Source organism: Pinus tabuliformis, chromosome 8 (genome assembly GCF_031772625.1).
Source record: "Pinus tabuliformis cultivar Carrire ecotype Pingquan chromosome 8, CPIR1, whole genome shotgun sequence".
In the NCBI taxonomy this organism is placed as follows: domain Eukaryota; kingdom Viridiplantae; phylum Streptophyta; class Pinopsida; order Pinales; family Pinaceae; genus Pinus; species Pinus tabuliformis.
This window is the reverse complement of record NC_142294.1, coordinates 957,403,724-957,420,072: the sequence shown is the minus strand read 5'-3', so window position 1 is coordinate 957,420,072 and position 16,349 is coordinate 957,403,724. Positions and strand designations below refer to the sequence as shown.

General features: G+C 39.5%; 1 protein-coding gene across 7 annotated transcripts in view; it reads right to left on the bottom strand.

Moving 5' to 3' along the window:
• The window catches only part of LOC149238645 (splicing factor U2af large subunit A-like), a 463,993-nt gene extending 449,522 nt beyond the window's left edge, over positions 1 to 14,471 (bottom strand). For all 7 annotated transcript variants that reach the window (XR_016246387.1, XM_089373125.1, XM_089373126.1 and 4 more), the window contains exon 1: positions 14,156 to 14,471. Coding sequence is in view for 6 of the 7 variants with exons in the window: in XM_089373125.1 (XP_089229251.1) it covers positions 14,156 to 14,275 (120 nt within the window). In the remaining variant the exon portion in view is untranslated. The remainder of the gene's footprint in view (positions 1 to 14,155) is intronic.
• Positions 14,472 to 16,349: the final 1,878 nt, after the last annotated feature.

The following is a 16,349-nucleotide window of genomic DNA, read 5'->3' as shown; positions in this document are numbered from 1 at the left end:
TATTCAACGGTAGAGATTAAAAGATCATCAAAGATTTATCAATGGCCAAATTATTTTGACGGGAATCAATCCAACTAGCCGTTATTTTCCACTTGGGAGATTTATCTATAAATTCGAGGTAATTTGTGTCTCAAGCCATCTAATGTCTAGCTAATGTAACTCTGTAAAAGCTTATGTAAAGCTATTGTCTCGTTGGGAACGTTTTGAATAATCATAATAAAAGACTTTGGGGTGCAGTTCATGGTGTCTTTGTTCTACTCATTTGTGGTATGTGATGGGTACATACATTCCTATATTGTGCTTTAAATTTTTATTAAATCGTTATTTCATTGTAGATGATAGGAACATTCTATTGATAAGTTTTGGGCTTATCTTAGGTGATCCGATTCATTGTTGTTCTAACTGTTTATTCTTGAGAAATTATATAGTGTTTGCAGGTTCCCCAGCACTTGGGCTCCAATTTCACAAACTGTGAGCACAGGCTAACTATGTTTGAATCCTGAATATTTTATATGGTTTTCTTACTTGGCTAACGCTGTGGTTTGGCATTTATTTTTCAAAATACATCTAGCCATCATCAAAATCTACAAAAAATGGATGCAGAGGGAGTTGCAGTACGGATGTAGCAATGGCAGTGGCAGGGCCATGGGTAGCAGTACAGGATGCAGCAGTGCAAAAGATGTTGGGAAGCAGGCCTAGCATCAGCACAGGGACCGATGCTGGATGATCAGGGTGATGCTCAGTGAGAAGTATTACTAGAGCACACTCCTCGCTTTGATTTGGGGTAGCATCAGATGTGCTTTAGACACAAAAATCGGTGGAGAGGCTAAGGCACATGAGATCTCCAATACCCGGAAAGGGTTTGGGCAGATTCTAAACAGATTGAGAGATATTAAAATAATTATTATTTTTAATGGAGTCCCTAAGTCTAAACTTCGAGAAAATAAAGTATTGATGTGTATTAATATAAAATTGTGTTAGAATGGTCCCACATCTCATTTGTCGTGTCCTTCTCGGCAATATGCGGCACCACATGATCCTTGACCCCATCAAGAATGATGCACTTCGCCTTGGCCATTGCCTCCTCGTACTTTCATTTTCAGTTGGGTCAACTGAGATCGCTATTGTTTTCAAGGCGAAGTCCTTGATGCGATATTTGTCTAGAATGGAAAAGATCCTGGCCTTCCAGACCTTTAAGTTGGATGCTCCGTCCAACCTATCCTGATCTCTCAGTCCATTCACGGCCATTATGCTGCTCCTCTTCAGACTCCTCCAAGTCTCTTTACTTCCCTCCTGGAAGTCCTCGGTTCGACTCCCTCTGAGTCTCAATTTCTTTTCTGGAAATCCCTCCTCCTTGATCTTGCCCTGTTAGGTATTATTCTAACCATAGTACCCCACCAGCTTCGCTCCACAAATTATCCGCAACCTCCTATAACCCAGCAACTTGAAGGACTGAGCATCTAGGCTCTGTGCAATCCCAACACCGACAAAATCTGCACCTCCTGGCCACAGAGTTGATCCTTCCTCACTGAGAAAGATGACCGGGCACTGCGTAGGTCAGGTCTTCTCCTCTCTGCCTCTGCGTTGATCCTCCTCCTTGCTCGAACTGATGACGCAGGCCCTCTGCGTCACCTCTTCTTTGCTGCTTTCTGCTAGGAACAGCTTCTGTCACTCTGGATAGTTGTTTATGTTGCTACTGCTCTGATCGGCTGATGCCTTCAATAATCCTGTGATCTGCAACCACGCTCTGATACCATGTTGGAATTTCTAAGTTTAACCTGTTAGAAATTCTTCCTGTACTATCTGATTTATTTCTTCCTACTTGTTCAATTACTTAACAAGTTATTTACCATGTAAATATTGAAAATAAATACAAGTACAGTATCAACACATACAGATCATCAACTGAAAGTAAACAAGCACACAAGTGACACCATTGTTTTTGGACTAATGTCCTCGGAAAAACCCAATGCGGGAAAACCGGTGCAGCTATTCAGAGGGTTTTATTATTATGCAGTTTCAGAATACAACCTGGGTGCCAAAAATGGCTCACCCAACAGAGAATGCCCTCAGCAGTAGTACCTCTCAGTCGGAGATAGATATTCCAACTAAATCACCAAATGAACGATCCCACAACAACAATGTAGCTTTTGTTGCTCTGCGTCACTTTGATAGGGACTGTGTCACCCTATTCAGCTCTCCAGCTCCAGTCTGTCCCACGAAATCTTCCAGTGCTGCCTCTAGGCCCTGTATCAGCCTCTCTGGCCTCTACGTCAGCCTCTATGGCCTCTGTGTCAACTTCTGGAGCCTCTGCGTCAGCCCCTAGACCCTCTGCGTCTCACACGCTGGCCTCTCTGGCTCTACACAGCGCCTGGTTGCCTCTGTGTGGCCTCTAGCTGGCTCTGCGTCAACCTCTCCCGGCTCTGCACTGATCCTCCTGGTACTAACCCTGCCTCTCTGCTATGTATTCAATACCCCTCAGCTGCAACTCAGATCACTCACTCGATTTCCTCAGCAAACCCTACCCTAGAAAATCAATTCTTGATCTCTCTTGGTGTGTTTTCCAACTAACCCTCAAGCCTCCTCTTATACTTTTCTCGTTGGCCCATCAACGACCGAGATTAAATCTCTAATCAACGGCTAAGATTAAATTTGGCTTGATCCATGACTTTTGGACCCTTCTAACCCAGTTTTATATTAATACCCATTAATATTTTATTTTCCCTAGGTTTTAGACTTAGGAACTCCATTAAAAATATTAATTATTTTAATATCTCCCAAACCGATTAGAATCTGCCCAAACTATTTCTGGGTCTTGGAGATCTCATGTGCTTTAGCCTCTCCACCAATTTTCATGGCTAGAGCACATCCAATGCTACCCCAAATCAACATATCACCTTTGCTGAAGACCTCTTTCTTCTGCAACTATTTCAGAGAGAAGAAGAATGAAGTATGGATATGACTTACGAGGGTGGAGGACCTTTCTTTTTATAGGAGATGGAGAGGTGTTTAACTTATTTAATTTGCCCCAAGCTGACTTTGATAAATTACACATGGGAGGTCTTGCTTTCAAAAATATATTTTTCCTTATTCAAATTTGATGATCTTTAGGTCGATTTTGGTCCTCTCAAAAAGAGGAAATCACGATTATCTTCTTCAAAGGAGCTTCCCAAAGAGGAATTTGGCCCTATTTTCCAATTTTAACACTCCCTCTCAACTAGGGAGAATTCCTCCTGCCAATCCTTCCATCATCATGCCATCTGTCATCATGTACCATTTTTGCATCTCGTCTCTACTCTACTGAACATTGATATAGATAATGAAAAAGAATTGATCGAGAGTGATTCACAAGACCTTGTCACTCTCCACTGACAAAAGTCAATCCAAGGGTAGAACCCCAATCAGACTTGATTCCAAGTCAAGTTGTTGAACATCATGCATCCTAGACATAGGGAGTATGGCAGTACACGATGCGTCCATCGGTAGTGATATGGTCCTTTGTCCACTTTGCCCAACTCATTAGCTAGATGAGAGGTACTTCCCATGTGTCCTAGACTACATGGGTAGGATAATGTTGGGGCAATAGCAGGGAAAGAATAAATCACATCTTGCTCACAATCGCACGTAGGGAAAGGATGAACCACATCCTACAGTCACATGTCACAACCATCATAGGGAAAGGATAAGCCACATCCTACGCGCATGCAAAGCACCGAGAGTAGGGAAAGGGCGAACCACGTCCTACATGCATGCCAACCAACAATCACAGGAAGGATCCTACATGTGGGGAAGGGATGAACCACATCCCACAGACATGTCAACCACAGATTGAAGGGAATGAGCATCCTACATGTTGGGAAAGGATGAACCATGTCCCACTGACATGTCCATATGTGACAACAAGCAGATGCCTATATGCACCTCTCACTGGTGTACCCACAGGAGAAGGTGAACCACTCATCCTGCTCGTATGCCATAGGAGAAGGTGAACCACTCATCCTATGCATATGTCATCAATAGTATGGGAAGGTGAACCACTCACCCTACACACGTGTTATCAATCATAGGGGAAGGTGAACCACTCACCCTACACACATGTCATCCGTCACAAGGGAAGGTGAACCACTCACCCTATACACCACGCACCTATAGGGGAAGGTGAACCACTCACCCTATGGTCGCTCATAGCTCAAGAAGTACCCCAAGCCCCCAGGAGCTCCCAGAGCTCAATGTTCAACCGGGACCCTCCTAGTAGGGTTTGTCCATGACTCGCAGCCTCTCTCTGCAGAAAGATAATCTTGATCTTACAAAGAGGCTATGAAAGGATGATAGTCTGCTCATCCAACCAACAATGATGAAGCTTGGAAGCTTTTCAATGTACCGTATCAAAATAAAGCAGTACCCAATACTTGGAGCTGATGTGGAACATGGATTCTCTGAAGACCACTCAAGAATATCACAGTTATACAACAGTGGATACAAAAGGCTCATTGAAGAGCTTCTTTAACCAGCTGGCTTCATAATAAGCCATACTTGTTGCTATATACATTCAGCCTCAATAGTGCTTCCAGGGCAACTGAATCAAGAGATATAGCACTAGGTGTGCTCTTTCAATTCTTTACACTGCCAGCTCAGACAACAATAGGTTGTTATCTAATATGCGAGGGTCATCCATAGATAGATTCAGAGTCTTTATAGCGAGGCATAGGATAGGTGTTTGTCAAGAACACCAGGGATCCATAAGATATATATATATATATATCCAGACCCACAACTTCTTTTTCTCATCAAACTTTTAAGTACAGGGAATAGTGCATCAAGGCTAGGTCTTCCATCTTGACTTTAAAAGTCAACTCCCTCTTACATTGATAAAGGAGAGGGTCATCAATCAGACATCATCAATGTCAGCATGGCTTGTTTATAACTCCCTCTGAATATAGGGAAAGTGACCATGCCAAAAGCATAATCACCAAGCCATCTGTAACCTGTACCTTTTCCTTAGGTGTTATTCAAGAATGAAAGCTTCAAGTGAGTTGCACCCTGCAATTTCTTTTACTGGTAGGTCTTTGTAGCCTCTTCATAGTAGATAAGTTATCCAAAGTTTACATTTGTCTTGTTCACAACTTCATTTGTGAACAAGACTATAATATTGTCATCAATTTACTGGGGCTACAATATATCACCACTGTGACTGAACTGCAACGATATCATTCATAAGGTAGAGCCACATATAACACTGATGCCACGCATAACTGACAAGGTAACTATCACCATGTGTTGTCGTTCCATTTGCTGCCATATAACACTGGACTTCATTCTAAATTACACCACTGTTATCAGTGGCTTTTTGTAATCCATTGTTTCTGCTAACACTTACCATTTTATCCATACACTGCATCCACTTCTGCTACTGCTCTTGCTGTCACTTTTCCATACTACTGTTCCACTTCTGACCAATCATATCTATTGTGTACATCTCTTGTCAAACTGTCACTTTCATACTAGGATTTTGTCATATTATGGTAATCTCATTACTGCACATGTTTCACAGGATAGATTGTCATATGCCTCGTTGCACAGTTACCAAAGTTACTTAGTCCAAGAACCCATTTCTACCATATATCTGAATCTCTGTAACGAGATCAATGCCATGCAAGGTTTATTGTTAATAAGTTTTGAGGTGACACTGTCACCCTACTCTTGTCAAGAGATACTGACTCATTATTACAACCAAAGTGAATAGTACTACTGAACTTCATCAAATTCTTACAATTTCAATCTTATGCTCAGAAACCATAAACTAAGTGTTTACGGTCAGAATCACTTGTCAGCAAGGTTATTCTCACTGTCCAGCTTGTCAAGGTACAAAGTTCTGCCAACACAAGGTATTGCTAATAAACTAAGGGTTATAGTCACCAATAGAGGTCTCAGCCACTGTAGTTCACTGACATACATGATCTATTTTATCACCTTTATTATAGAGGGACACAGTTATCATATGGATGACTATCAACGGGACTGCCATAGTCATGTCATCAATGTCTCATGGTCACTGCATTTAAGTCACTGCAACAGAGTTACTAACACATACCTCATATAGTTACACAAGTGATGGTTTCACTTATCTTACAGGGCTGTGTTTAATTGTAATAACCATTCAAGATTAATGTCACAGAGCCACTAGAGAGATGCAATAAGACAATCATTACATGAGCTTGACCATTCCACTTTATATATACTGGGCATTTAAGCTTTGAGCATACTACTCATATACGCAAGCTACAGGCATGGGTATTGTTGATATTTACTGTTGGAAACTTGGAACATTCTACTCACTCAACAGAAAAAATAAAGACCCTTTGTCATTCTAAGTCTGCTCAGCAAATCACTACGCTCTGTCAAATTTTGCCTTTGTTTCTGAACAACGAACCCTTCACTGCTCCAATGGTGTAGACTATGTAGAAAAAACACGAGCTCTTGCTATCATTCAAAACTCAAGAGTTTGTCCACAAGCTTTAGTGAGGAGACCTCCTTTAAAAATGAAGTGTTGCTTCAAGGATTACACAGCATAAAAATACCATATTTATGCCCGAGTCATCGTATTTAAGATCACTGTGAGAATTTAAGGTGAAACGTACAGCTTGAAGATGTATGCTCCTTCTTTGCTGGCTTCCAGTTATTGACAACAAAACACGATCTCAGAACCAAACATTTCATCGAAACTGTAGCAACTTCAGGAAACCGATTTTTTGATAATTGATTGGTTTTTTTCCACGTGAATATGAATTCTGGTAAGCCACAAGACCTTCGACCATCCTCCTTAGCTTCTTTAAGAACAAAGACTTGTCTCTTTGTAGCCGCAGAAGTGGACACGGTATGAACTCAGAAATTTGTCCCAGGACCCCACAAACTAGCACACAGTTCTTCAACAGATAGGGACATCATACATATTAGTTTGTTCATAGGATCAGCGTCACTAGATCTCTGAAATGATATCTCAATCAGACCTTAGATGTAACTGATATAGCTCTGAAATGGAGGGTCGAAAATGTAATCAAACCTTTGTTCTGAAGAAGGCCAAGTGACCCTCAAATCATCATCAGCAGATCCATCAGATGCTCTTTATATACACTAGGCGTTGTTGAAGTGATTGAAACTGAAGCCGAGCAACCTTAAGATGTAGAGGTAACCTTCAGCCCACAGAGATCCTTGACATGTGGTACAAAATTTGTCCTGGACAAGCTTAAGAGAGGTTGAATAGTCTTAATGAACCAATTCCAGAATATTTAGAAGTGTATTGTCACTTAGATATTCTTCAACAGAAGCCACAAAAGAGATTAAGTTCAAAAAAGCTTTCAGAAATTGACCTCAGAAGGCAAACAAATCATCTAGGCTTGGGTTACTGAAACGAGGGCATCATAAAAGAAGGATGCCTTCAGATCAATGTTAGAAACCTACGAATATGCCGCAGGAAAGCCTATAGCTCCAACTCGCATGCACAGGGGAGATGTGCCTTAAATAGGCTCAGATTTCATCATAAGTTGTGCCACAAAGAACTTCACTTTTATAGATATTGTGCCTCTGAAAACCAATGTCAATACCCAGTAAAATCACAGATACTTCATCCTGAAAGAAATGCACAAAAAATTAGGCGGTGCATTGCTCTTCCTCTTGCTTGGGCTTGACCTCACCTGAGCTCTGATACCATGTTAATTTTTAACATGTTCTTTGCTTAGGGCAGTTACATCAATATTAGGCCAATTACCAGTCCATTTCATTTCCATTTGCAATCACATGAACCATTATTATATTGACAGTAACTAAAGAAAGAACATAAACCATATATGCAGAAGACAAGCCAAGACAAGAACACAAAAATTAGCTCAAGCCAGGGAAAAACCCCAAGATGGGGAAAACCCTTTATCAATCTTCTTTATTATGAATATCAAATGTTCAGCAGAGAAGGAGAGAGAGAGTACAATCATAGTCAATATAGACTTGCCAATACGATGATCAAATACCACTGCCCAAATGTTAAGGAGATAGCCCAGTCATGTCTGCACTTCTTTCTTCTTTCCTAACCAGAGATCAATGATAGTCAAAGCAGCTACAAAATTTGTCTTCAAAAGGAACTCGATCCTGGATCAATAAATGCGACCTTTTCAGCCGATGATAAGGGACCCAAAACAGTTTGATTCTAGGCAGATTAAAGTCTTGGTTAGGGCACATATCAGCCCTAACTTACAGCAGCAAACCCATGAGAATAACCTCAAAACACTTCGCTCTTGCTGTGAGTTTGGCCCTGGCTAGGCTAAGATTTAGGCTTCTTATCCTCCATTGAATATATGTCCAAACCCTGTAATCTTCGTAGAGGGACTGTGGCCTGCAAGAGAAAATAGACGCAGCCCAGAACAGCCCTTAAACACTTTATTACATTAGCCCAGACTTTCTCCAAACAACCTCGGCCTCCTTCCTGTGGAACTCGTCCCACCAAGGAGTCTAAAATTGATGCCAACTTTGCCCTTATCACCTTCACTGGAGACCTCTTTCTTCTGCGGCTATTTCAGAGAGAAGAATAATGAAGTATGGATGTGAGTCGGGTGACTTATGAGGGTGGAGGTCCCTTCTCTTTATAGGAAATGGACAGGGGTTTAACTCAATGTTCCACCAAGACTCCGGGATGGGGAGACGCGGGTGCGGGGAGACACACAAGGGGGACGTGTGGGAGTACCTTCAAATTTCAGGGAAATTTAGGGGTGACGAGGGGACGTCAGGGTATATAATTTTTTTTCCTTTTTAAAATATATATATATATATATATATATATATATATCAAATTCATATTCAATAATGAAAGCATAAATACAATGATACATACATAATTGAACTAAATAATGAAACACATTGATCCATACTCATCATCCTTGCTAATACATACATGATTCATCCATAGACCATGAGATTCAATAATGAAATACTCTAATCCATATTCATTATTCACTGTTCTAGAATCTACATTGATTTAAAAATTAAATTCATCTTTCATCATTCTAGATTCTAAATTGATTTCAAATTAAAATTCATCATTCATCATTCTAGAGTCTAATTAGTACAAAGCAAAATAGACTACAACAGATATTGAAATCTGAACACTGGAATAGTAAATTGATATAACGAAAACTCAAAAACAGTGGAGTGATGAGTCTAAAAGTCACTCTAAAGTACACCGAGGGCTTGGTGCTCTTGATTAAATACTAATTCCATACCCTTGTACATGACAAAATGCAATGGAAACATTGCAATCCTTCAAATCCTGAATCCCCGAAAAATGGTTAAGTCTGCTAGATTTTGAGTGAGATCTAAAATTCTGCTTTCTCCATATGAAATCCAATGAGGTCAGAACCACTCTCAAACATCCTGAGCCATTTCATTGTAATGTTAAAAATTTAAGTAAAAGTGACATTCTCCTTTATCTATAAGAATGTCACTTTTACTTTGAGGATGAAAATGAAAGATAAAGGAGAATGTCACTTTTACTTTAAGAATTCAACATTACCATGAATTGCATAGCATTAGTAGGGCAATATGGTCAAATACTAGGTTTCCCCTGTCATAAATCATTGTTTACAAGCAAATTTTAGGGGGGACGCATAGCCCATTTTGAGGGGAGATGCCCAGGCGTCCCCCTTTTGGGGAGTCGCGTCCCCCCCTGTGTCTCCCCGTGTCTCCCCAAAAGGGGGACGTGGGTAAACGTTTCCCCAGACGTCCCCCCGTCCCGGGTGCGAGGGGTGCGCACACCCAACCCTAGGGGACGTGTCCCTATCGAACACTGGTCAACTTTAACTTATTTAATTTGCCCCAAGCCGGCCTTGATAAATTACACATGGGAGGGCTTGCTTTCAAAAAAAAAATTCCTTATCCAAATTTGATGATCTTTAAGTTGATTTTGGTCCTCTCGAAAAGAGGAATTCAATGCTACAATTAACTTCTTCAAAGGGGTTGGCCAAAGAGGAATTTGGCCCTAGTTGCCAATTTTAACACCTCAATAGGAATGTACAAATCAGTAGAAACACTACGTGGAGAAGCTTCTATAGGCACAGAAAAAAAGTGTTCCATGAGCCCAATTGGTTCCCATTGAAAAGGGAAGTGGAGAAGATGATACAATGATCGCTTGACTCTCCATTGTCAAATAGCAATGTATAGGAAACCATACTAGATGTAGATGAAGTGAAGAAGCAATGGAACAGTTGTTGATGTAGGAATCATACGACCAAGTACCTCAACAATAGATCGCATTGTTAATTTATGAACCCAACACCCAATAATTAATTCCTAGAAAATTTTATGTCTACTAAATTAAAACACAACTGAGTTCTTAACATAAACATTCAATGGAAGCAAAATATCACCCAATCTCAATCACATAATTGACACACATAAAATCTGCCCAATAAAAAGTTCTTCATTAATAACAATTTGAACCTACTTGGGCTCCCATCCTGGGATAATGGCCCAACTGAGGAATTTACAAATACAACATACCCTGGATTTGATCCAGCGCATCAAGCCCTAGATTTGTCCTTGATCTGCTTGGCTGATCTGGATCTCCTATGTTGCACCCTTGCACCTCCCTCAGACCCAACACACTTGAATGGAAGTCCTTCTCCATTCAATCACTAAGATCTCCTCTCAAGTCTTGTGCTCAATGTGTAGTCTGTCCTTCTCCTCTCCTTAGCCTTGCTTTTATAACTTCTCATTAAGCTAAATCTAGAACCCTAATCTCCAAAGTGACGGATGGCCGAGATTACATCTTGCCTCACTTAAGATCAATGGTTGAGATTAAAACATAATCATTATGGTAAATACTTTACTTTTCCTAAGTTTTTTAAGCTCAGTAGCTAACATTATTAATTATGTGCTCTTCCTAAGTTAGACTTAGGCTAGGTTACAAAAGCAACTTCCTAAATACTTAAGCAAGTATCCTACAGAGACTTTGGGTGACTTCTTCACACCTAGACACTTAGGCATGTGCTGAAGTATTTGCCCGAGCTACAATCATCAACACACATATCATCATAGCACAAAAGTAAGACAAGGGTTGGAAAATGTGCATACTACATTGACTATTGTCCACATAAAAGAAAACACTAGCAAGAGTAGCACCAAAGTAAGACAAGAGTTAAGAGTAGCACCAAAGTAAGACAAGAGTTGGAGAATGTGCATTGACTATCGTCCACTTTAAAAAAAAACACTAGCAAGAGTTGGTACTGATTGCCTAAGATCAATGATTGGTTGGACCAACTACATCGTGCCAAATACTTAGCCAAACTAGACCTCAAATTAGGATAGTACTAGGTGCAAGTCAAAGAAGAAGACACTTAGAAGGCATTCTTCAAGACAAGGCATGGTCTGTATGAGTGGTTTGTAATGCCATTTGATTTATGTAATGCACTAGCAACCTTTATGCATTTAAGGAATGATGTATTGCATCCTTATGAGGATACATTTGTAATAGTGCACTTGGATTATATTTTAATCTTTATTTCTACCTAAAAAAATCATGTCTCACATTTGATGCAAGTTTTAGATGAGGAAGCACAAGTTATTAGCAAACTTTAAGAAATGTGAGTTTGCCCAGCAGTCTTTGGTGTGCTTGGGATATGTTATTGGTGAAGAACTCAAGATTGATCCTACAAAGATGAAGGCCATCAACAAATGATTGACTCCTGCCAATGTTACTTAAGCATGGAGTTTTGTGCAAGCTACCTAGTACCTATGAAAGTTCATAGCATACATTTTAGATGTTGTTGCACTAGTTCATGCTATTAGTGGCAAAATTTTCCAATGGGGAAAGATTGACGAAGGCTTCACAAGGTCTCAAACATAAAATCAATCAAGCTCCAATTTTAGTATTGCCTCATTTGCAAAAGCCCTTTGAAGTAAAGACTGACAGTCAGTCAGCTATTTCAAATTTCAGAATGTCTATTGGCTCAATTTTCCAAGAAAACAATGAGAAGTCTGTGCACCAAATGCCCAGAGATGTGGACATGGCTGACATGGACCAGGATCCCCAAGCCTTCTCCTGTGGAAGAACAGGAAGCATACAGAAATTATTTTAATTAAATCCAGGTTTTATCATGTTTTGCAAAGTTGCTCTGATTTTAGGTGTCTTTTAAAGAAATTATACCAGTAGAATATTTTGGGCAAGCACTGTGAAGGATAGTATTGTCTCTTCTGTAGTTAAGTTGCAAGTTTTTGGACAAGTTCCGATCTATAGGCTGTGTGTACATAAATACAGTCCTTTCATTTTTTGTTATTATGTTGTCCAGTAAGGCTGCAGCAAATTTCTAATATAAAAATTAACCAACTTGCTAACAAAATACTGTTTTCATTGCCTAAAATTTCAAAACATATGAAATGTTTTCATTCACAAGTTGCAAACTAGAAATTTTTTCCGGTAGTAAAATTAATATCGGTGAAGACTTGTGCGGTTGCATAGCATACCCAGAAAGATGAAGCTCATGAATTTGATCAATGCAAATATAATATCAGAAGCCGAGAGTGCTGAAACTTCAAATAAATACAATGTGGTTCTCAATGTGTTTATTCTATTTGGCAGTTTTTCAGTGTCATCGAATTGACAGCAATTGCACAATGGATGTTTTAAAGAACCAAAGGCTAATGGATGGATGTTCTCCATCTTTATCTCGGTAATACCAGTGGATGTTTTAAAGAACCCAAGGCTAAAGTCTCAACACTCTCATTACATGATGTACTAATTTAATAAAGCTACATGAGAGTTTTGTGAAATTCCAGGGAGAAACACAATGTCGGTGGGAATCCTTTGGAATTTGAAGAACCAAAGGCACTGCAAACAAATGATAAGCTGGAAATTGGAATTATGGCTCAGAAATGCCAATGATGAACAGGTTTCACTGGAGACAGTGTGGGGAAAAGAAGGGCCATGATAACTTTGGGTGCAGCTTATGCTTCTTCCAATAACAGATATGTGCTAAAACATCCATGGATAAATGTCTATATTCGGTACTGTCATTATTGCCTGGCTACACACTCAGAATCTGCAGATGTCTCCGTGAACTAACAACTAGGTTCCATTTACAATCAGCTTTATATGGGAGTATTGGCAGTTGCTTATAACTGAAACTAATAACTACCCTCTTCCACTTAACCATCTGTCCCATTTATGCCACCTGCTATGAGAAGAAAATGTTATTGGATGTGGTGAAAAGACAATACTGCAAAGTTCAAGGCAGTCTGCATAATAACACCAAGCATGCAGTTCTGGAAGACATGCTGCCAAAACCAGTTAGGATGATGTGGGTAGCGATAGGAGTGCGCATGCAATAATTTCACCAAAATTTATAAAACAGTGGATCTCACCCATGTTAAGTTTGGCCAGCTGCACAACTTACAAGTTTAAGAGGGTGTTGGGAATGTAAAAGGTGATGGGTCCCAATGCCTATCAACTGGAGTTTAGATACTTTGCATGGAACCAGAGTTTCAATGCTTCAGTGGCCAAGCATGAAACCATATATACACTTATGCAATATGCTTCCTATCATCACTGTGCGGCAAGCATGCCCTTCCCCGACCTGGGAATACTACAATGCTATGTAGTGAGCTTACAACATTCAAATAAATATCACTTCAGGTAAGAAGCTGCGTGTGGGGAGTGCCTATTACGCCAAGTCACTGAACATTTCCACCTGGCGCTGACTGCTTGATGCAAACCTTTCTTGCACAGAATTCACAAGTGACTAGTGGCAAAAAATGTTTTTGGGGTAGATTTGAACCTTGGTAGGGACATCAAACACACCCGCTTTACCATCTAACCAAGCCCTACTTCAAGTATATACATAATTAATTGTCTGTCGGATACTATGTTTAGTTTAATTACTACCAACGGGTCAGATGTTAAATTCTCATGGAATCCTGACAGGGTAACAAAATTACTAGGATGGATGCATCACTTCACCGATGCCTAAATGTTCTCTAATAATATGAAAGGCTACAAGCATACACAACATGACCAGAGAGGAATGAAGAGAATGACCCAAAAGAAGTCATTTTTTAGGTTTCATTTTGAAAATGAAAAATAACAACATTGCAATATGAGTGTGTTAACGACAAGCACCTGGAGCTGCAACTCTCCTCCATCATCAGAAGGTTGGTATGGTGACGCCCCGTACTCAGCGTACTGGCGGACGGGAGGAGAGTCGAACCCTACTCCACTATTTTCCTCGTATCCCGACATCTTCACTAGCTTGATCCAATTCTTACAGAGCAGAGCTTAAAATTGAAATTCAATATGAAATGGAATGGAATGAACTCTGTAAGGTTAGCCATGGACCAAACCTGAACAATCCTGACCTTTGACAACGCCGTTAAATGTCTAACCATGTTTAAAAGATAACGGTCACATGGGCAGACACGGACATGGCACCCTTGATGCTCAGGACTGGTATCTCAATTTCCCTTTGTTATTCAATTTTATAATGTGTACTTTTAAATCATATAAAATTAAAAAATAAATAAAGTTAAATATTATATAATCAATATAATATAATAGGTTGATTTAAATCAAATTACAATAAATTGTGTAGGTTTTTTTTTTTACAGTTGTGATAAGGTATTTTTAGATGTTAAGTCACAATTCCCCGTGAAGTCTTTATAGTGGGAGATTTCAATGCTAGGATTGCAAGTAAGCAAGCTAGTATTCTTTGTTGTAAAGAAGACTGTGATCATATTTGTCTTTCAGAAGAGAGTAATCATGAGCGTGAAAGAATTTCAGAGGACAAGGGTTGTAATCTCTTTGGTGAACAATTGCTTACTCTATGTGGAGCCTTTGATTTAGTCATTTGTACATTTGTAATGGCTTGACTAGATGGGCAAAGTCAAATAATTTCACTTGCAATACTTACAATGGATCAAGTGTAGTAAATGTAATTTGCTCGCATGGTTTGTGTGAGAAAATGGAGGAAGTTTTGATTGGAGATTAGCTTTGGGACTTAAAATCATATCACAATCCAATTTATTTAAGTTTCTCTTGGACTGGACAGAAGCAATTAAAGTCAAAAACTCAGTGTGTTCAACAAAATCTCCCAAGGGGCAGAATTCTTTGACTCCATAAAATTGTATTACCTTCAAAATGACGCTAGAGAGGCTCTTCGAGAAGGAGAAAATCCCAATTCATGGCCTTCATAGTCACGAATTAACACATTTAATTCAAAGCACACTTGCAAAGTGCAAAAGGGCAAAAATTAAGAAGTTTGAAACAAATTGTTTTCCGGTTAATGCTTGGTTTGATGAGGAATGCAAAAAGGCAAGGAGAATGTGGAAAGAGTCAAACAAGAATAACATAAAGCTAAAAGCTTACAAGCATATATTAAGAAAGAAAAAGGTTGATTTCATGGTTTCAAGGAGGGAAGAACTAATCTTCCTTGGGAAAAATAATCCCAAATTATTTTGGAAGGAGCTCCAACCGAGAAATATGCAAACTAAAAATAGTATTACAACTTCTAAATGGTTTGACTATGCAAGACAACTCTATGAACAGGATCCCAAGGTTGACCCTCCCCCCTTGGTCAACACTGATACTGAACTCTTCACGGTGCAAGAGGTAGAGATGGGTATCGAGAAGTTGGGTGTTGGAAAAGCAAAAGACTTAGTTGAACTCCAAGTAGAGTATCTAAAGTGGGGCTCAAAGATTCTTACACCTCACATTATAAAAAAAATTAACAACATCATACAACAAGGGTTCCCCACAGATTGGACAACTAATCTAGCAATACCTCTTTTCAAGAGTGGTGACGTCAATAATCCCTCCAATTATAGGACCATAATGATAAACCCCTTGTTTGCAAAATTATTTGGAAGAATGCTAGAAAATAAAATCAACAAGTGGGCAGAAGAAAGATACAAGTGTGCTAAAGGGCAAGCAGGTTTTAGACCTAAACATTCCACAGTTGATCATTGTATAACTTTAAGGCACATCATTGAAAAGGTTTGGAGAAAAAGGAAGAAATCTTTTGTTGCTTTGTTGATTTTAGAAAAGCATGTGACATAGTTTCTAAGGATAAGCTTTGGCACAGAATGGAGGAACTTAGGGTTCCTAAACATTTGAGAGCAGTTGTGCATAGGCTGTATGAAGAGGTGAAAGTCCAAATTAGAACTTCAGCAGGCATTTCTGAAAGTTTTAGAAGTGATATCGTGGTCAAGCAAGGTTGTCCATTGTCTCCTACCCTTTTTTATTTATATATCAACAAACTCGAGGATTGGTTAAATTCGCAAGGGGGTGATGGTATCCATTTGGGCAAGTTTGTGATAAA